The sequence below is a fragment of the Tetrao urogallus genome (genome assembly GCF_951394365.1).
Source record: "Tetrao urogallus genome assembly, chromosome: 5".
Taxonomy (NCBI): Eukaryota; Metazoa; Chordata; class Aves; order Galliformes; family Phasianidae; genus Tetrao; species Tetrao urogallus.
Window position 1 is genome coordinate 20,104,102 of NC_136818.1, and position 21,150 is coordinate 20,125,251.

At 37.5% G+C, this 21,150-nt stretch overlaps 1 protein-coding gene across 1 annotated transcript; it reads left to right on the forward strand.

The window, feature by feature from the left end:
• Positions 1–213: 213 nt before the first annotated feature.
• EEIG2 (EEIG family member 2) lies at positions 214–20,853 on the forward strand (the record flags this gene model as incomplete). Its single annotated transcript, XM_079535783.1, has 11 exons — positions 214–446; positions 10,254–10,374; positions 10,958–10,987; positions 11,437–11,553; positions 12,721–12,767; positions 16,607–16,713; positions 18,001–18,096; positions 18,669–18,849; positions 18,939–19,066; positions 19,448–19,517; positions 20,811–20,853. 11 exons carry the CDS (start codon positions 214–216, stop codon positions 20,851–20,853), a joined length of 1,173 nt encoding a protein of 390 aa, XP_079391909.1.
• Between the last annotated feature and the right edge of the window lie 297 nt (positions 20,854–21,150).

The window sequence follows — 21,150 nt, forward strand, 5'->3', positions numbered from 1 at the left end:
GGCCCGAGGAGAGGACGTGGAGAGAGCCGCGCCCCGGCCGTTGCCAGCGCGGCGTCCGCGGAGCGGGGAGCGGCTCCTGGCGGGCGGGGCCGGCGGGGAGGTGCCGGCTGCCATGTAAGCGCTGCGGGGCGGGGCCGGGGGCTGAACAGCACCCCGAGCCGGGAGCGGAGCGGCACCGCGCTCCGTCCTCTCGGTGCCGCCGTCGCTCCGGGTATGGGTGCGGAGCGGGGCGGCGGAGCGGCGCTGCCCCGCGGCTCTGAGCGCGCGTGGGGGCGGCCCCCGGGTGGCTCCCGGCCCATGGCCTTCATGATGATAAAGAAGAAGAAGTTCAAGTTCCGCGTGGAGCTGGAGCTGGACGAACTCTCCTCCGTGCCGTTCGTTAACGGCATCCTCTTCTGCAAGGTGCGGCTGCTGGACGGCGGCAGCTTCAGCGGGGAGTCCTCCCGGTAGGTGCCGTCCCGGGGCGGCCCCGCAGCCCTTTCTTTGGCTCTCGGAGCCCCGCAAGGGGCGCGGGCGGCGGGTTCCGGGGGTGCGCTGCTAGCGGCGGTGGCTGCGGGATAAGGTACGGCACTCGTAGACCCGTCGTCGACTCGCTGCTTGAAGTCGTAACGCTTCCAAACAAACGCTAAGGCTCTTAAACGCCGGTGAAAAGGTGGAATGAGTCCTCGAGCGGCTGAGGCCGCTTGTGCTTGAGCCGTGATGTCTTGAGCTGACGGGGTGAGTAAAAGGAGAAGGAATTCCTGCCACCGGCTCTCAAGTCGGAGCAGTTTGGGTGCAGGCTCTCTGTCTGCCGTTGTATCGATATATAGATACTTGAAAGGAGAATTAATGTTAATGGGTTCGTGGAGAAGTGCTGTCTTCTTTCTTGCATGTGTTCGAGTCACATGCTTTACCGGCTGCTCCTGCTTGATGCTCCAGTGAAACTGAGGCAGTAGGCAGTTGTCCTTTTTCCTTCTGCGTTGTGCCCCAGCGGTAGAGCTGTCGCCTGCCCGGGTGCTGCCCCGGTGAAACAGCCCCGCTCTGGCAGTGCCGGGTAGGGGTGGACTGCGGGCAAAGCAAGGTGTGCTGTGAGCTGCAGGTTCACCCCACGTTTCCCATGGGGACATGGGATGGCCCTCCCGTTACAGTTATTCCTGTTGTGTGGCTAATTATATTACTCTAATGTTATTACAAAGAAGATTAACTGGAAATGTCTCCTGGACTTCTGTGAGGAGACAAAAGTTATTAACAAATATGTAACTACTCAGTTATTCTCTTATTAAAATGTATTCTGCTGTTGTAGAGCTTCCTGAAGTATCGGCTTTTAATTCTGTAAGTGAAAACAATAACAGAAAATAAAGAGCACCAGAATAGAACTTTGGCTGAATAACTTGTTATTTAACCATTCTAATACACTAGCATGTGCAGTCAGACATTATTTTCTTCTGTATGGTTGACAGGTAATCAGTTCATTACTGTTCTGTTCTTGTTTTGTGTCTTTTTTTTCTCCTCAGTATTCTTCTTGCAAGCAACTTCATCATAAGTGATAGATGGATAACCATCGTAAGGTTAGGCCCTGATGTACTTTTACTGTTCTAATGCAGTCTTTGTGGCCTTGAAGTCACTTTCACGGGCTGTTGTATTTCCTGGATAGTTTGAGTGCAGCTGATTCCAGGTGGGCCAGTGTGAGTGATGTCAAGGAGGTGAGGCAGAATGTGCCTCCAGAAAGTGTCAGTGGAAGCATGATGAAGCTGGGAGCTGTGCTGAAATAGTGCACTGGATTCAAGCTTTGCAGTTCTTCTACCTTCTTCTATCCTGGGGTACAGGTTAAAAATAACAATGGCAGTGAAACATATCAGTGCATCAAAATCCCGGTGAGTGTGTTTGTGCTGGCCTGAAAAAGCTCAACATACGCTCAAAGGAAGGTATAGAATTCCTCTGCAGTGATCCCTCAATGCCAATTAAGGGAGTGCTTTTGCTCTCGGCTTAAGAATAAACTAATGGATTTTCATGGTGGTGATTCAGCAAAGGTCCGAATAAATAAGGAAGAAATTAAATTAACAAGAGTGGCAGCATTTCAAGACTTGTCAGTTAGATGTTTCTTCTTAAAATAGCGGTCATCTTCTATTTGCATGTGTTTCAGTGTAAGGTGGTGGTCATTTTCTGGAAGTAGTCATTTTTGAAGTGTTAGGAAAAGCTTGAAGGACTTGGTTGTGTTTTACTGTGAACACAGCATACAGACTTATCTGAAGTGCTGTGTTATACGTGGAAAAACTGGCAATGTCTCCTTAATAGCTTCCAGCAATTTTTGTTATTATTGAGGACTAGTATTTTTCAGGGAGATGCTGAGAATGAAGTTCATACTGATACAAACCAGTGACCCACTGCCCTTGACTTAAAAGCAAACAAAAAACCACTACAGAATCAAACTTGAAGAGTAGAAATATCAACAGGCTATAAACTAGGGTAACATTAGTAGGAAGAAATGCCCTAAGAAGGCTAGCAGCAGTGCAGTCGAGGCCTGTGTGTAGTGAGTTGTCATGCAAGCAGATTCGGGCAGTCTGACTGAGCTCTGGATGTTGCTTATGAATGATTAAAACCCTGATCCTGCAGGCAGTGTCAACTTCCTGGATGCTGAAGTGGGACACAAATAAGACAAACAAGTTTGAGCTACTGGAAAATATTTTGCACACCTTAAATCTCTACCATCAAGTTACGAAGTCCTAGTTTGTATTAATGAGATTCTTTTCTCAGTACAAAAACTCTTCTGGTTGGTACAGATGTGTGCTTGAAGAGCATTAAAAATCTATGACCAGATAAAAATGGCACGTATAGCCCAGGACACAAACTGATTTCCAAAATAAATATCAAAACATCTGAGTTGTTTACAGATGTGATTTTGTACATAAATTTTTAAAACTAGTTTGAAAACATTTATTTGAAAGCAGCCTATGTCTATTGTCTGTGAATATTTCCTGTAGGTGAAGAAAAACTGTATTACAGTACCAAATGTTTTCAAATAATTCAGTAATTTAAAGTATTTTGATGAGAGGGGAAAAAAACAAACATTGAATAGGCAAGTAGTAGCAGTGTTTAAAATTGAGGGAAATGATGTAGGAAACTAGGACCTTACAAATCTAAGGCAGATGAATGCATCACAAGCTTTCACTCTACAATATGGAAAACCTTAAAGTAAGTTGTGAAGTGGAATTAGGTTTTATTTGTTTTAAGCTGCCAGTCAGCCATCCAATTTTTCTACTGAACTTTTTAGTATGACTTCAGGATTTTTACAGTAGTTTTTGAGATTTTACAACAAAGCAAATATACAGGGTATATGCCTAGTTATGCTAACAACCCCCAGTTTTACTAAGAAAACTTACTTACTTGGCTTCATATGCAGAAAGGTATCTGTATGCATTTTTATTTTTCCCTTGGCCAGTGGTAATAGATATCTATCTCTGAAACTGGATAATTCTGCAGATTCCCAAATGCCACCTATTTGTACACTGTTCACAAAATCCTGTGTACACAGTGTGTACCATGGAAGAACAATAGATCATCCCAGGGCAGAAATTACACCTGTGAATATTTTAAACAGGAAATACTAGTATTCTAGGGTACACTTTCAATGAGTATTATGTGTGTTTTTTACAGCTAATACAATGCAGACAAATACATTGGAAGCACAGACTGTCTGCAACTGACCTCACTGTAAATACACTGAAGAAATAGCTGATAAGCCCCAAGGGTAGATCACTGCTTATAGGCTGAGTTGTTCAACCAACAGCAAAAGAGAAGGCTGCATATGAAGGAAACAGTTGAGTTTTCTAAACCAAAGGATCTTATTTCTTAAGAGAGTGCTTACAACATTCTACCGTTTAGGCTGAGGCTACAGTAGTTGTAAACCTGGTAGTTAAATTTTCAGTTGAAATTCAACCCCGCTGTACAAAAGGAGTGAAGGATTTGTGTGTTGTTAGGCTTGTAGTCTTCAGTTTGGTCAAATTCCCCTACGTCAGAATTTTGATTTCTGTTATTTTAAGCTGCTTATGGTTCACTTGTTCTTTTATGATCTGTTCAAAATGGTCAGAACTAAGTTGATTATTGTATGTGTGTGACAAGAATGTTGATAGAGATGGGGGGTGCTGAAAATGAATTTTTTTAATCCAGATGTTTTCTCCTGAAGATTCCAGAGAAGTTAGTATATGATAAGCTTTTGAGTTCTGAGAGGTAGTTGCAGAGCTCCTGGGTTACATGTAATTATATTCTTATTTCTGAGATGCTAGGTGGAAAAGTAATTTTCTGCTGTAGAAATCAATATCTTCTGGACAATAGGTATTTCTTGTTTCTACTGATGCTTGGCTGCCTCTTTGCCAGCCAACTGTAACTACATTTGCTTTGTGTGGCTGTGGCAAGCACATTTTCTGCTCCAGTAGGCTCTTTAAATTGCTTTCTAATCATTGTTTCTCTTCCTGCTGCTATTGCTTTTGAAAGGGAGAATTTCTCCTGATAGTCACACAGCTTAAACAGCTTCCTAAACAAACATACTTGTTAAAATGACATACCTGTCACATGGGCTGCTGTCCCTCTCTCTCATCTTCCTGCACAACATATGAATTCTGTGCGCAGTCTTCAGACTTAGTAATGAGTTGTGCTATTTTTAATAGTTTTTCAACTGCAACCTGATTTGCCGACGGAGAAAATGGAATGAAATAAATTTTCAAAAGCTGTGAGACAAGTTAGTGGTAGGAAAAAATAATCCTAAGGCCTCAGTAGCAACCAAGAAAATGTTTGTCTGGATGGTATTTTGCATGACGAGTAATGGGTTAAAATACAGGTGAAAATGGCTCATTATTGTGAGACTTCTTACTGTAAGTACTGGTAAGAGATGCAGCAACAGCTAATTTGTCAGGAAAAAGTTTCTGGAAAAAGACATGTGACAAGTATCTGTTAAACAATGGAGTTACAGGTTTTTGTAAGCAACGTGCTCCTGTGCTTCACCAATGTTACTGTCTCTTGTACTTTTTCTGCTCTCTGTTGAGGAAGGTCTGTCTCTGCCTTCTTTCTAATTTAATAGAAATAGCTGAAGATGAGAATGAAATCATTTTCCGTCTTTTCTTTAGGTTGTAAAAATGAAGCTCTTCCAAGTTCTCCTCCTGGTTCATCCCTATTGTTCCTCATCTTCCACTCTCTGGTCTTGCTACAGTGTCTTTTACTAGAGAGACCCAAAACAGGAGTCAGTGCTATAGATACAGCCTCACAAATGTTCAATGGAGGGAATGGTAACTTCTTTTAAACTGCTGGCTACAGTCTTATTAATACAGTTTGCCCTCCACTGTACTAATTCCTGTTTAGGTCTCTACATTGGCTTTTAACCAGCAATTTTTTGTAAGTAAAAAATAGCCTAAAGCAGCTCTACGTTCATATTACAATCAGTTTGTACATATTTTATCAGGAATACCTGTCATGAGTACTATTACTTAGATTTAACCTAATTATTATGTGTAAAAATGTGAAATGGAAGATTATTCCTGTCTTACTGTTGCATATACTAACTGCTGCATGCTGTACTGTAGACAGCAGACCGTCGCGGGTTTGCGTAGTTCTGAAATTTGTGAAAAACTGAAGGAAACATTGAAGCTCTGCTTGTAAATGACTGTTTTTTGTGTGTTTTTGCAATGCTTAGGAAAAATGTTTTTGTTGGAGGGAATGCATATTGCATGACTCAGGCATGGATGAAACCATGTTGAAGTCAACTGTCTTTAAAAACAAGAAATAGATGAAGTTCTGTATAAGCTGATTACTACAGTGTATTCTTCAGACATGCTGCTCTCAGCTCTAACTTAAAGAGAAGACTTAATTTAGCATTCTGTTTATTTAGTAACTTACAAATAAGTATAGATTTTTGAGACATTATATCCAGCTACAAATGAGCAAAAATGTTCTGTTATTCAAAGATAATGAGGTTAGAACTGGTGCATATACAATTGGGTATAAGTCATTAGGTTCTGTTTGAGGGAACAATCAGTGTGGGAGAAGGGGTGAATTTAGATTATTTGAGGAGGAACCAGAGTGAGGAAAAAAAGTAAAATAGGTAATGGGACAGAAAGGGCCACTCACTAGTGCTCTTCAGTGCTTATCTGGTTGTGCCATGTTCTTATCAGTGCAGTCTATACTACCTTCACATTAAACTTTTTTCTAATTCATTTTCTTGGGTGATAGGCTCTGTTGGTGCATGTGTATGTATAGGGGGAGGCCGGGAATCTCAGCAACAGCAACTGAAGTCAGACTGTTCAAACAGAAGGGGCTGAAATCATTGACTGGTTTAAGTTGGAAGGGACCTCAAAGATCATCTAGTTCAACCCCCTGCCATGAGCAGGGTTACCAGCTACCAGATCAGGCTGCCTAGAGCCTCATCTAATCTGGCCTTGAACACCTCCAAGGATGGGGCATCCAGTTTGTCAGAACAGCCTATAAATGAGGCCAATGGTGCCATCTGTATCTCTGTCTGACCTGTGAGACTGTCTGTGTATAGATGTGGTGTGATTACCTGGAACGTATCTTCAGCATCATTACTGGTTGGACCTGAGGAGACCATGGAGAGCTGCAGCAGCCCTGATCCAGCATTATGGATTTTCCCCTGAAAGAGGCAAACAAAACTTAGATAATTCTGGAAAAGCTGCTCCCACTCCAAGTTAACTCATCTAGAGGCATTTTATTTATTCTGTTTCAGACTGCCAATGCCCAGTCTGTAAAGTTCTTGAAAATCCTCAGAAAACTCTTGTATAAAATTACTAGCTTTAAAAACAGCAATAATAATCCTGTTTTCCTTGTGGAGTGAAAAAAGCTTTTTTTTTTTTTTTTTTTTTTTTTTTTGAAGTACTTATAGGAGGCTTAAGGTAACTCATGTTTTTTTTACTGAAGCTGTAGAACATCTAAACAAGCACTGTTTTCCTTGATATAAAGAAAACTACCTACCTGATTGATTCCAGGAGTATTTTTTAAAATACTGATATAAATTTTGTCTAATATAAAGCTTAAATGGCATCTTGAAGTTGTAAACAAATGCTTCCAATTTTTTGTTTCCTTTTTCCTAACTGCAAAGCAACTGTGCTAGACAAACTGTCTTTTTAACATGATGGTCTGCACATGGCTAAATTTTCTAATCAGCTGTCTAGAATAACTAAAACAAAAACCTGAATAAACAAGTTTCTAATTAACTAAGCACAGTATTTTTGCCTATAAGGAGTTCTGACTTAATTTCTAAGCTTCTCCTGATTCAATTTCTCCATTTAGGAAGAAGTAATTTTTCACAGGATGCTTAAGGTCTTTACAAGTAATTTATGTTTGCATTAGCAGCCATTAGATGAAATAAGCCATTATTAACATGTCATATCCATAAGGGAATAAATTAGGACAATAAGCCAATTGGGCTAGGGTTTGTTGCTTCTTGTATGTTTTTCATGTTGATTTTTTTCTCATCTGTGGATCTGAAGAGAAAAGCAAGACTTTTATTCTGTTGTTTTAAAATGCAGTTGTACAGTACATAAAAGTACATACAGGAAGGGACTTGTCAACAGCAAGTCTAATAGGAATTTAGTCAGTGTGGAATTGTACCTTTAAAGAAAACCCACAATTTGTTCAGCTGACAGTTAACTTGCATTGATTCCAAGGTATGGTCTATCTTAAATATCTGCCTATATTGCATTATCCTTGGCTAGATCTTACTAATAGTGTTTGCTCCTGTATTGCATGGAAGTGATACAGCTAGTACATATTTGACTGTATCTTAGTAACCAAGATGCATTTCGATTCATAAAACAACTGTTTCTGCTTTGCACATGGTAAAGTGACTATGAGGCTCATAGGAAACTGACTCATAACGGAAAGCTTTCTCCAGCGTGCCCCATAACATAGGCACAGTCACCAAGAAGTTATCTGAGTTCACTTCCATAGTAACCAATCAATGTAACTTGATTTTCTGAAGGTCCCTGCATGTGAACTAAGAATCTCAGAAGCTTAAGTAGTAAAATTGTCAATATTTAGTTTGTTTCCTTTCAGTCTAAAGGGAATTAACTGCTGTTGTTTTTTCTTATGCCAAAATTACCTTCCTTAAAACGTTACTTTTTTCTATCATGAAATTGAAGGGACAGTTCAGTGATTTTGTTTTTGTTTTTTTTTCCCTTCTTTCTGCAGATTGTATATAAATCTTTCAATTATCTTGCTCTTTAAAACCATGTGCCTGTGAAAGTAACTGATTACATTTTTGGGGGGCTGTTCTTGATTTTGATTTAATTTTCACAAGAGTTTTAACATAATATCTTTATGTTGAGGCATTTTCATAGTAACTTTTACTTGTTTGTAAGAGAACTTTAAAATAGAATTATCCTGTTTAATATTTGTAACATTATTTGCCTGAAGAAACCCAGACCTGTGACATGACTAGATGGAGAAACACTTCAGATGTTGCCTGTATCCTGAAGTATAGTGCTTCTGTGCTCTTTTTCTTACTTGGCCAATGAGATGTGTATATATAAGTATTAGTAATATGTTGAAGTAAATTTAAGATCCTTCTAAGGTTTTAAGTACACTGTTAGATTTATCAAGCAGTTACTACTTGTTTATCTTACAGCATAAGCAACATACAAATATGCAGACACCAGATACCATGCACTTGCAGTGTTGTGCTTGACAGTGGACATTTAGCTATTTTTTTTATCTGAGAGATAGCAACTGTCACCTAAATGCTACAATAACTTTTAAAGCCTTCTCTGTATAACAGAACTTAACAGTTATCCAGTGTCCCTTGAATCATTTTATTGTACTCAGCTCCTTGGCTTAAGCCTGTTTCCAGTGCAGTACGTACATATGTATAATTTACCTTTCCTGATTTTTGATTCTGTTCTGGGCCTAACTAACTGTCAGACTGGCAGGTTTTTTGTTTTTTGTTTTTTGTTTTTCCTTAATTTAAAGCACAGAAAGGTTTACAGTAGAAAACGCGAAGGATAAAAGGTAGATTGTGGTGTACAGAGCCTTTTCCTCTTAGGTCACATGCTTGAATGTGACTCAGTGTTGTATCATCAGAATCCGTTAGTCTGCTGCAGTAATTAAACTGACTCATTTCAGGCAGGCTAGTTTATTCCAACCTTAGTAAGTCATTGTGCACATAAGCACTGTAGCTGGCAGCCTCACCAGCACAGCAAGTTTGAGCCTTGTGATTCATTCTTTCTCCATCGGTGATAAACTCTGACTCCAACTTAGGTAGAAGCACAGAGTTCTACCTGCACTAAAGATGTCAGGCTAGATCTTCCAATAATTAGGTGTTGTAGGAAGTTAATACAAAATAGCATTATCTGCATTACAAAAATGGAAGAGAAGGAAAAGGGCCAAATACTGCTTTTATATGTGAAGATTTGAGTAACTGGAGTGATAGAAGGTATTGTAGATGCTCTGCAGTTCCAAGTTCTGAGTTCAGAAAAGTAAGTCTAGAAGAGAGATCACTGAGTCTTTACAGATCACAGAGTCTTTATGTCCTGCTACTGACAAACAAGCCAACCATGTCTTCAAATACCTTAAGATTCCTTTGCTCCTATGTCAGTTATTTGAAGGCTCTTCTACAAAACTGTGTTACAGTTTCAGACCTTGTGATTTTCAGCTTTAAATGTGTGGTTATGCTTGGTTATTTGGCTTAAGAAGTCCTTTGGTGTCTGCACTGTTTGAATAACTTAGCAGGTTTTTTATTATGATTTTTCCTTATAAAATACAGGGGTTTTCTATCCTTTAGTATTCATTTTAGAATCTGTTCATCTTCAACTTCAGTTTCCCTCATGGAAAAATGTGTTCCATTGGCAGTTAACATAGCTGAAAGCATCCTACATTTCATCTTTTGCAAAGCTACATCATTTTGCTGAGCTGTAATTCTGCAAAGAACAAATCCATTCAGATTAGGTAAATTTCCAGTACGTGGCTGAAGTTCCTTTATGCTCCAAGTGCATGACTTTGTATAAGGTTATTTTACATTATCTCCTTTGAACTGGTCCAGGCCTCAAATTTAACTAGTTCTGCTTACATGATGCTTCTTTTCTCTATATTGAAACACTACTACCAGTCTTGCTACACAGAGAAGCATGAAGGATGGTTACTTCAGGCTTTGGAACAGACTTCAGTGTGCACTTCACAAACAGTAGAAGCAGTACTTGTTCTTAAGCTGTCCTGTTGCGTGTTATGGTCCTGAATGCATACACAACTGTTATTAAACATATCTTTCCTATACGCAGGGAGGTGGTGCAGGCAAACTGTGTCCGCTGGAAGAAAAAATTCATATTTATGTGTAAAATCAGTGCCAGTGCCACAACAGGGATTCTGGATGCTTGTATCTGCAGAGTGTCTGTGCGGAAGGTAAGTAGTGTTTCTTCTTCGCCCATTCTTTCTTCACTTGTTTTGATTGTAATTTCAAGAAGCTGATAAATGTAAAGAAGTTCATTTTAGCTGCAACTATGCCAGGTATTCGACTTGTGTAGTAATTTATTGCTTTATCTTGACTGAGTTATGGAAATTAGTCATTAAACATATATTGAAAAGAACAGTCAGTCATTCCAGCAGGGCAGCAGAGTAATTGCTAATCAGTCTCTATAAAGGTAGCTCTTGATGGATCCTTCTGGCAAGCACCAGTAAACTTAGAAGGCTTGAACTATGTCAAATGTGAGAATTTACAATGAAGCACTTCCTGGACCTGGAGCTAGACTTTACAGAAGGCAAATGCTGGTCTGTTGTCAGGTACTCTCTTCACAGCACCAAGATGCTGGCAGGCACTGAGGACATTATTAATAAATGACCACAGTATAGTCTAGCAAATGTGCAAGACTATCTTAATTAAGATCTTATTAAGACTAAGACCAATATTTGCTTTTCTTAAGTCAGTATTTTTAGTGGTTGGCTTGCATAATTATTAGTGTTTCTTGTTTCTTTTTTTTGTTCCTAGGAGTTAAAAGGAGGAAAGGCATATGCAAAGGTAAATTGAGATATCAAATTTAGCTTATGGATTGTCTTTTATTTCTAATTTTAAGTAATTCTTGAATAGTACTGTAATACCTGTGATTTCTATAAATGTACTGCGGTGACAGTTGTCTGAACTCTTGATGAGTGTGTTTAATACTTATTTTATCATCAGAATTTTTTCTTTCAATTATTTTGAAAGGGTTGATGAAAGTAAACCCTTTTGCATATATTTCTTTCAAAAGAAGGCATCAAATTCTCCTTTTTCTTATTTTGACACTGTCATAGGTAAAAGAAGATCTATGTAGAATTCGATGCTCAGCTCTTCAACGTTTTGTCTTGTGCCTCTCCCTTTAATAGACATCATCTTAACTGCAAGAAACTATTGTTGAAACTACTGTGCATGTAGAAAGTGCTTTCATTTAGTAATATGCATTCTACTAACTTTCATTTTTTCTTTAACAGCTGGGCTTTGCAGATCTAAATCTAGCAGAGTTTGCTGGATCAGGAAATACCACTCGTCGCTGTTTATTAGAAGGTTATGATACCAAAAATACAAGACAAGATAACTCCATTCTCAAAGTAATTTGTTTCTTTTTTCACAATTAAATTAATAAAGCAGAAAGGATGTGTTATGTTTAAACATGAAATGAAGTTTTGAAAAGTATAACTGCTGAACCTCTTCCTAGAGGGAAAATTAGTTGAAGTGAAAACATAAGCCTCATTTAGACAGTATCATTAAAATCCATATAGTCAGCAATGGAATTGGTCCTACTCTTGGATATAGAGCTAGATAGCTGTAAAACAAAAGCTTTCAAATGGTATTCCTACTCTAACAGCAGTGGAAAAATAGAATAGTGAAGTATAATGGAAACACTAAATACATCTGAGTGTGGGAATTACATCTCTAACACTGGACAACTTCCAGTGCAGGTCTCCAAGTGAATTTTAATTGCCTTATGTGTAAGCCAGCTTTAACACCTCCATGAATCCTGTAACCTAACCTTTTATTTTGGGTAGTAGGAAATATAACAATTGCCAAGAATTGTTGAAACTCACCCTGCTTGTCTCTCTTTTTAGTTTATGGAGAATGGGAAATGAAGTAAGCTGCATAGAGCTCATTACAGAAGGTTGCAAGTAAATTAAAAAAAAAAAAGTTTGTCCTGCCAAGACACTAGAATTTATTTCTATTAGTATACCATTCATGCATGCACTTTCTGGTGTCTTAAATATACTCTGAATTTTAATTGATGGTTTTGACTCAGCCAACAAGCCTTCTCAGTGTATTGCTGTTCTATGGTACTATTTACCTTTTGTGGTTTTACTTTATCTGTGATGTTTGCACAGATAGTTCTAGTGTGCTGGCAGTTTGCTAAACACTGTTAGCAAACAACATACTTTAGCATCCACTGTTTTAAACAAAAATCTTTTTGCTCATGAATCTTCTAGTTTCAAGGGAAAAATAAGGAGACATGAATTCTCTCTTAACTAGTAATGGTTTTAAGGTAATTATTTATCGGCCTGTCTTTGACAGAATTTTTAAAATGTAATTGTTTTTTTCAAGTGCTGCTTTGTTGTGTGTACTCACAGTACATATGTAAATATGCTTTTTTTTTCTTTGCATAAGCATTCAGTTGCATATGTGATGCTATTTTCCTGAAATGTAGTATTCGTGGCAAACACAATTTAGTATGACAATATACCACAGATGATTTTCTTTCTTATAGTTTTTCTCTTCTTCATGTGTAGGTGTTAATCAACATGCAGCTAATGTCTGGAGACCCATGTTTTAAAATGTAAGTTTTTAATAATTTGTGTTGGATAATGTTTTAGTCAAGCTTAAGTGGCTCAGTTCACATTTGAAATTACATTTCTGCTTTGCGTATATGAATTTCTTCAGGTTGACAACACTTAAATAAAAACAAAACTGTGATGGTAGCTGAATAATGGTTAACATAAAAAACAGTAGTGGAAGTATCACAGTTCTCCTTGCTGTTAAATACTTGGCACATTTTCAAGCAAGGACACTAGCCTGCACCACCTCCAATGACTATAAAAAAAAAAAAGGCACATAAAGGAAGCTGTTCATATAGCAGGCATATGTAAAAATAGATCTGACTAATGCTTGCTTGAAGAATGTGCTGCTACAGGTTTTGATTGCTAATTGAATAAGGCTTAAATAAAACTACTTGAGTGCGTGAAGAGTTAATTCAAGACAAAGCACATCAAGATTTTTAGTTAGCAAAGATATTTCTTATTATATATGACAGGAGATAGCAATTTTGTCTATATCATTTATAAAAGAAGTTGTATTTGACTTGTCACAAATTACTTGAGGGAGGGGTGACTAAAATCCATTCGTTCACAAATAAATTCCTTAAATCCTATTCTAACTCTATTCCTTTTAATTCTGTTCACTTCATTGATTACTTCATTACTATACTGAAACTAGCAGGCATGGAATCAAAACAAGAGGACGTGTTTCTTCCAACACCATGCAGTCAAGTGGAACTCCCTCCTACTACATGTTGTGAATAATAAAACTAAGGTCCTGAAAGATTTATGAAAAAATCTTGAATGAAATAATTTTGTGAGCTCTTGGGTATAAAATACATGAAGCTCATAATGTTTGTAAGCTAGAGCTGAGCTGTTGGAGTAATTTTCAGGCGATAATAATATTCTGTGTGTCCCTGTTATTTCAGCATCTGCTATTTGCTGCTGATAGAAACAGTATGCAAAGCTACATAACACTATGTTCTGAGACAACATGCTTGGCTCCTTCTGATCTCTATCAAAAAAAGTCTCATCTAGTTAGTATTAGATAACATGAAAAGAAAAAAATGTCTTAATGAAAAGGAAAACCATTTAGAAGCATTTGCTAGCTTCATACTTGCTATGTCAGTCTCATCTTTCTTGGTAGGTTCTCAGATTTTGTTTACACTTTGAAAGCCTGGATCAAAAATATCTCCCAAAGCTCAAGCTAGTGCTTACTAACATTCTGCACTAAAATAGTTTTACATCAATAAGAATTACTGCTTGCTCAAAATACTGTTATCAACTGAATTCAGACTCATGTTTTATCAAATGAATATAGGTAATCAATATTCCTGTCTATAATCCAAGAATGGGATAATATCTGCAGGTTTATTTTGGAGTAATAAATATATACTGAAGTGTTCCTTAAAAAACACAACAGTATCTTTGTTTAAAGAATTTAGATGAAGCTGTAACTCCAGGAAAAGCAGCACTGCACTCTTAACTCTAAGGTCTAATATGCGAGAGCATAGTAACTACTAGGTTTTAACTGTTCTGAGGTAAGTTCTTGTGTACTTAAGACAGATAAGACTTGTTTTCTGTAACCAGTACAGGCTTTGCATTACTGCCACAGAAGTATCCTTACCATTGTTTCTGAGGGCATCTGAGAATAGAGCTTGTAGCAGATTAGCTCAGGTTGTTCACTGTAGGAACTCTTCAGTCCAGCTGCACCACTTAATAGTCCTGTCTCTTCTCCTTGTCCAATCTTACAAAAAGCAGAGTAGAACAGTGTGAAATCTCATCCAGTGCTTACAGAACAAACAGTAAGATGGTACTTTCTAAATCTCTTCTGTCAAGCAAAGCTTTTCCATTTTCCTGGTTACTGAGTATTTCTTGATTTCTTTGAGTCAGACCTATTAAAAATATTCTCACTGGTACTGATAAACAAACAGTTTCTCAGCCAATTAACTTTTATTGTCTATACTAATAAAATGTCTTTCTGTTCAGGTAGTCAAGTAGCTGAACTTAACAACTAAATAGTTTTCTGGTTCCTTAGTAAAAACTCTGTGGCTGAAGGCTGAAATTATTCAAACTCGGCATTTTCTTCCAAACTGATGATATACCATTTCCCAGAACATAAACTTTCAACACAAACAGTACAAATAATTTATCTAATCCAGATGTTCTTTGTAGAAGGAATAAATGACCACCAAAAACAGTTGCACAATCTGAAATCAGCTACATATTTTAAGAAGAAGTCAAGATGGCTTCACATCTGATCTGGGGTGATATCCCTGAAAGCATTCAATTCTTGCTTTGAAAGGTATGTAGGTTGCTCTGAAAGTAATGCCCCCTATTTATTTATATGACAATGACAGCATTAAGAAAACAAACATTATTATAGCAAATACACCACCATTAGCTATGCATTTCTATGAGCAGTGAACACAACACTGCATGCTGCACTCATAAAAATCTGCATGGCCATCCAGAACATGGCTTGTCTTTCAGGTTGCTGTTGGCACTGCAGAAGCACACTGTCTACCCATGTCATTGTTCTCACGTCCACACTTTGGTCTCTGTAAAGTTTCAGCAAGTGTCAGTGAGTGTCATTTTTTCTCTATGGAAGAATTCAGTGACACACCTTTGCTGCTTATGCACTTCCATGTCAGATGCCATTCTGTCAGACTGCCCATCTGCTGCCACTTGTCACACAGCAACAAAATGTAATGGAATATTGGCGAAGAGCTTCAACCTCTCCTGCCATACTGCCAACATTTGCCTCTGACATCATGCACCAACGTAACAGAATAGAAGGCATTACTTTCAGATCAGCCCTTGTATGTTAGACATTCAAGTCACATAGGCATTTCATGTCCTGAAGTGCTTTTTCTGCCTTTCTGTCTTAATTTCAAACTTAACGTGACAGGGGATGTTACTGTACATAGAAACAGTGGCTGATTTATTAAATATCAAACATAAAAATGTTAACAAATTCCGTTTGTATGCAGAACAAGGGTCTGATCCCAAGGTCAAAATAACAAAGCATTGCAAAACATGGAGATGATATCATGAAATGTACTTCAGTTGTGTTTGACTACTTGCATGAGCAGATTACTTTAACTGTCATTTTCTAACACTACGAGGTTTATTCTTCTTAATAAGTATCTCTTTAGGTTTTGGTATACATTGAAATAAGCACTTCAGCTCTATGAATAACTTTTTTAGTACTACACCAAATTTAAATAATATGGTGCACAATGTTTTTTTTCTAATTTGCAAGAGATAGAAGTTAGAGGAAAATACATGAGGATAGGAACAGAAGGCCCTCTGATAGGAGAGCAAGGGCAATCACCCTGGAATCTCCTCATGTACTGCAACAGAAATGAAACAAAGCCAACAATATACTGCACTGCACAAGCCAAGTAGGCAAACTGTAGTTATGTGGCAGGTTTTTTTTCTTTTTAATTTACCATCTTACCATGTATTTCATAAAGTACTGAGTTACATCCAATTCTTAGCATGTATATAATCCTTTGATTTGTATGCTATAACAATGAACAAAGCCTTCAAAATAAACACATCACTCAATGAATCAAGAAGAAAGAAAAGCCTTTCCAAGGATCTTCAGATCTGAAGGACTGAGCAGATGGATGCTTTAGAAATGTCCTGAAGCACAGTAGCTAAAGCATTTTTTTTCCTTTTCTTTTTGTTTTCAACAGGAGCTAGACAGCATGTTCCCAGAAAAAGGTTACAAGACAGCTAGCATGAAGCACAGTATGAATTATGCCTACTTGAAAATATATATATATCTGTGCTGATCAGTTTAGAGGAATCACAGCAAAAGTACAGCAAATTCTAACCACTTTTCTTCTTACAGGCCTCCTTCCACAGCTACGTCTATAGCAATTGCGGGAGAATCAGAATCTCTGCATGAAGATAGAAAAGGCAGAGAAGACTTAAAAGTAGTACATCTAGGTGTAGCAGGTATAAAATTATGTTCTTAAGTTCTTAATTATTTTATAACTGGCTTTAGAGCTTCAAGAACGTACCTATGGATTACTTGTAATCTTAAAGGGATGTTGACTGGTGGCTCACAAAGGGTCCCTTTTGACTTTGTTTGCTGAGACATACTTTCCTAAATAGCAGCAGTGGAATGTCTTTTTTTAATTCATGTACCAGTTTATTTAGTGGAAAGTCTGAAAGGAAACGGGCTTGATGGGCTGCCTTTTTAATATTTAAAATCTTTCACTTTCTACGTCACACATATCTTGATTTGCTTTGGATTTATATCTCAACAGAATATTTAACTTGGCCCTTGGCTTCAATTTATGAATCATGGTTTTAGGGATGCGCATATCCTTAAATTTTCAATTGGTAAAGTTCTGAGTATTTTGTAAAATACTCAAGTAGTTATTCTGAAACAATCTATGCATGTAAACAATAAGAAAAAATACTTCATTATGAGTTTTGTTTTGTTTTGTTTTTTTAATAAGCTTCAGGCTCTTAGTAATTTCCACCTTAAAAATTGTTTAATTTGTCTTAACCACAGTTGTTTTATGTAATTTTTACCACAAAACACCTCGTACGTGATTCTATTGGGAGAAGCAGGATAATTTTTTTTTAAGTGTTTATAGTGTAGATAAATCAAACTATTGTATGGTAACTGGTAAGTCACAGCCTAAACCACTGATTGAGCACCTGAGGAAAGGCAGTTTACCAACGTGACCAGAAAGGGTGAAGCTTGGCTACACCTCTCTTAGACCTCATTTAAGGGCTGAGTGCCACTGGGGAAGGCTTTCTGGAGATCTCTCTTTGGTGAAGGTTTCCCCTGTGAACCTGGAATTCTCTGATATGGGTGAACAATTTTTTTTCCCTTCCTTTATAGCATCTTTCTATTGTGCCAGTCCTTCCATCATCTCATCTCTCTTGTAATACCTTTCCCATCATACTGGTTTGTCTAATTGCTACAGTTATACTTAGAAAGCTACTCAGTGCTACTCTCAATTTTTGAGAGGAGAACCATGTTATATTTTGTATACATATGTATATATGTATATATATGTACAAATGTTTTTGTTTTTTTTTTTTAAGGGAATGCATATTCTTTAACATGCACAGTATTTTTGTAGCAATTAGACCTTTGAAGAGATTCATAAAACATCAAATCCCTAATCTCTCTAGGAAACCTGATATGTAAGTCTGTTCAAGATTTTAGGCGAAGTAACGATGAAGCTGCCTTTGGCAGCATTACCTGACTAGCATGTTTTGCAGATGTATCATCAAAGAGTGCCTCAGTTCCTGACGTAATTGGTGCATGTGGACATTCCAGAACATCAAGCTATGCAAGTCAGCAGTCAAAACTGTCAGGTAACTGTTAAGTAATTCTTTATGAATTGTTTACAGATTGTTGTTTTTTATTAACTTCCATAATTGCGTACTGTAGAAAGTAAGTATAATTTTATGCTTTAAAAAAGAATTGTATGAACTTGAAACGTTTTCCTGGGAGTTTCAGGTGTGAGGAGTTTGAGGAAGGCAACATTTTCTTTCTTATACATGTAATACTTTGTCTGTTCAGATGTGAGGTAAGTTCTTCCCTGAGCTTTGTCACTCCAATTAACACAACTGATAGACTTTTTGCATTTTGCATGTATAAAAGCAAATAGTTTATCAGCAGAGATGGGCTTACTTCCAAAAGATTAAGGGGAAGTAATGACCAAGTAATTGTTAGGAAATCAGAGTTAGTTAAAACAAAAAGAAAACAGCACGTGCTGGAGTACAAAAACTGAAGTGAACTGATGTATGCAAGTGTTTGCAAGACACTTCAAATTTCTTTCCAGGGGGACAAAACACAAGCTCTGTTTTCAGGATGGTAAAAGATGATTGATGATTATGGCAGCTAACAACATACCTCATCTCGCTCCACTGTGTTTCCCCAGCAGGATACAGCACGTGTCACTCTAGATCAGCCAGTCTGTCTGAACTCTGTCACAGGAGAAACACCTCAGTGGGTAGCACCTCAACAGGAATTGGAAGTATTCTAGAACCCTGTAAAGAGACTGAGCCAAAAGTAACTAACACTGATACATCTATTAAAGATACATCATCAGAAAAACTGTGCAGGTATGCTCAATTTGAAAGCCTTATCTAGCAGAACCAAAACATAATTTATACATCACATGTAAGATCTCTGAACATAATTATTTTTACAGACATCCTGTAAAGCAAGACTCTGTGGAATCACAGTTGAAGAGGGTTGATGCTACCAGAGTTGATGCTGACGATATAGTTGAAAAAATACTCCAGAGTCAAGACTTCAGTTTAGACTCAAGTGCAGAAGGTACGGAGATAAATAAGGAAGCTTAAGGAAAGTAAATGCACATTACAGGCCTGAAAACAACTCTTTTCATAGTGCCTGCGGTGTATATAGATTACTGTATCATCAGCTTGATCCTGTCACCCAGTAATTGGAAAGACTCTTCCCAGTGTAACCAGAGTTGCATAATTCTAGTAGTTTTCCCAGGTAATCACTTTTTAATCTTAAAAATATACGAGCAGGTACAAATTCATAGGGAAGTTAGTTCTCCAACCTATAACCTGTCAAATTTGATTCTTTACTTAAAATGCATTCGTCTGAAAGTATCAGTTAGAAAACCGGTAAATCTTAGATGACTTAATTTTTGAAAGGAAGCTAACATACATTTATACTGTTGCTTTCTAGAAGAAGGTTTAAGATTATTTGTGGGTCCTGGTGGAAGCACTTCTTTTGGAAGTCATCATCTACCTAACAGGTAAGTAGCCTCGATGACTGATCCATGGGTCACACTAAACAGAAATGCGTCTTATGCGGTAGTCATTCTGTACACATATTATTGATCTTTTCATCTTCTTTATTGTTCAAAGGTATCAAAAGAACTTGCTTGTCATGTTTTAAACCAGAAGACAAAGGTTTCTCCTAAATTCAAACTGATATGCCAAGTAAAAGCATTACTTCTGGAGGTCCTGAAGACTTAGTTCCAAAGTTTTCAGATATGAGTAATATTTAGGTATAGACACAGGAAACAGGCACCAGTTTGAAATTTTAGCTCTAGAGATTTACTATAGTACTCTCTGAAACTGGAGTCTTGTGTTTTATAGATCCACCTTTACATCATCAAACATTTCTCTTCCTAATAGCAAGCCTAATTTTGTTTCCTTCAGTTCTGCTCACAGCTCTTTTTGTTTTCACAAGTTACACTCTTCCTGTTTCAACAGTTTTTCCTTCTTTAAGCTGTCTGTAACTCTAAACTCTGTCCTTTGATAATCTGTTTGACTTTTTTTTTCATGTAGTTGTCTTAGAAACAGAGACTTTCTTCTCTAAAATCTCTTCAAAGATTCTGGTATATACTTTGTATTAGTTAGAGTCTTCTCAGACTAGAATGCATTAAAAACAGGTAACAAGGTGTTCTAACGTAATGATTCTGCAGCTCAGTGTAACTCTAAGATTCTTCTATAATCTCATGGAAGTAGCATAGCATGCATTTTTCTTCAGTAATTTCAGTAAGTACTTCCAGAGTGCACTGATAATGTGCTGAAAGTTACAAAATGAATGTATTTAACACAAGCAAAAAATACTAATGTTTAGAAGACAATTATTGGTTTATTTACAAACTGGGCACATTGATTTTTAAACAGGAGAACATGTATGGTTACATGGCACAGTGCTGTAGTATACAGAATTCTGTCCTAATTCAGTTATCGGGCAGTTTGCTATGTAAAACTACCCACTATGCTATCATGTTGATGAGGTAGGGAGACAAAGGTACATAAATGTGCATTTACGCTTCAGCAGGAACAAAAGACTAAAGAGTTTTTTCTTTTATCTTAACAGACCTAGCACTTGATTTTTACGAGCTGTACCTATTTGTGTGTGTGTGTGTGTGTATTGTGTATACACAGACAATTATTTCTATGTTTGCAGTGGGTGGAGGCAGTATCCAAAAAATAAAATTTAAGGAAGTTAAATATAGAGGCCTAACAATAACTTTTGGCAGGTCTCTAATATTTTAACTGAAATTGATTTAACTTCTTCCAAACATTTTCAGAGTAGGATCTGGAGCATATGAACAGGTGGTGATAAAACGCTAGGCTAGAATGACTTGACCAGAAGAGGAAAACACAGAACTCTAGCAGCAACATTCTAATTCACGTTTCTTCAACTGCAAGAGTTGTGAAAGCCAAGAGGAACTTTGTATGAACTTGTTTTGGAAAAAGCATTGGAATGTCTCTTGCTCAGAGAGCTTTATCTTCTATGATATCAAGGCAATGTCTAGATGTCTACATGTTGTGCAAGTACTTGGACTGTTTTTATAAGCTGTACCTGATGTTAAAGTGAATTACTTTTAAGTTGTTCCATAAATTTTTGGAAGCATGACTAAATGGGTC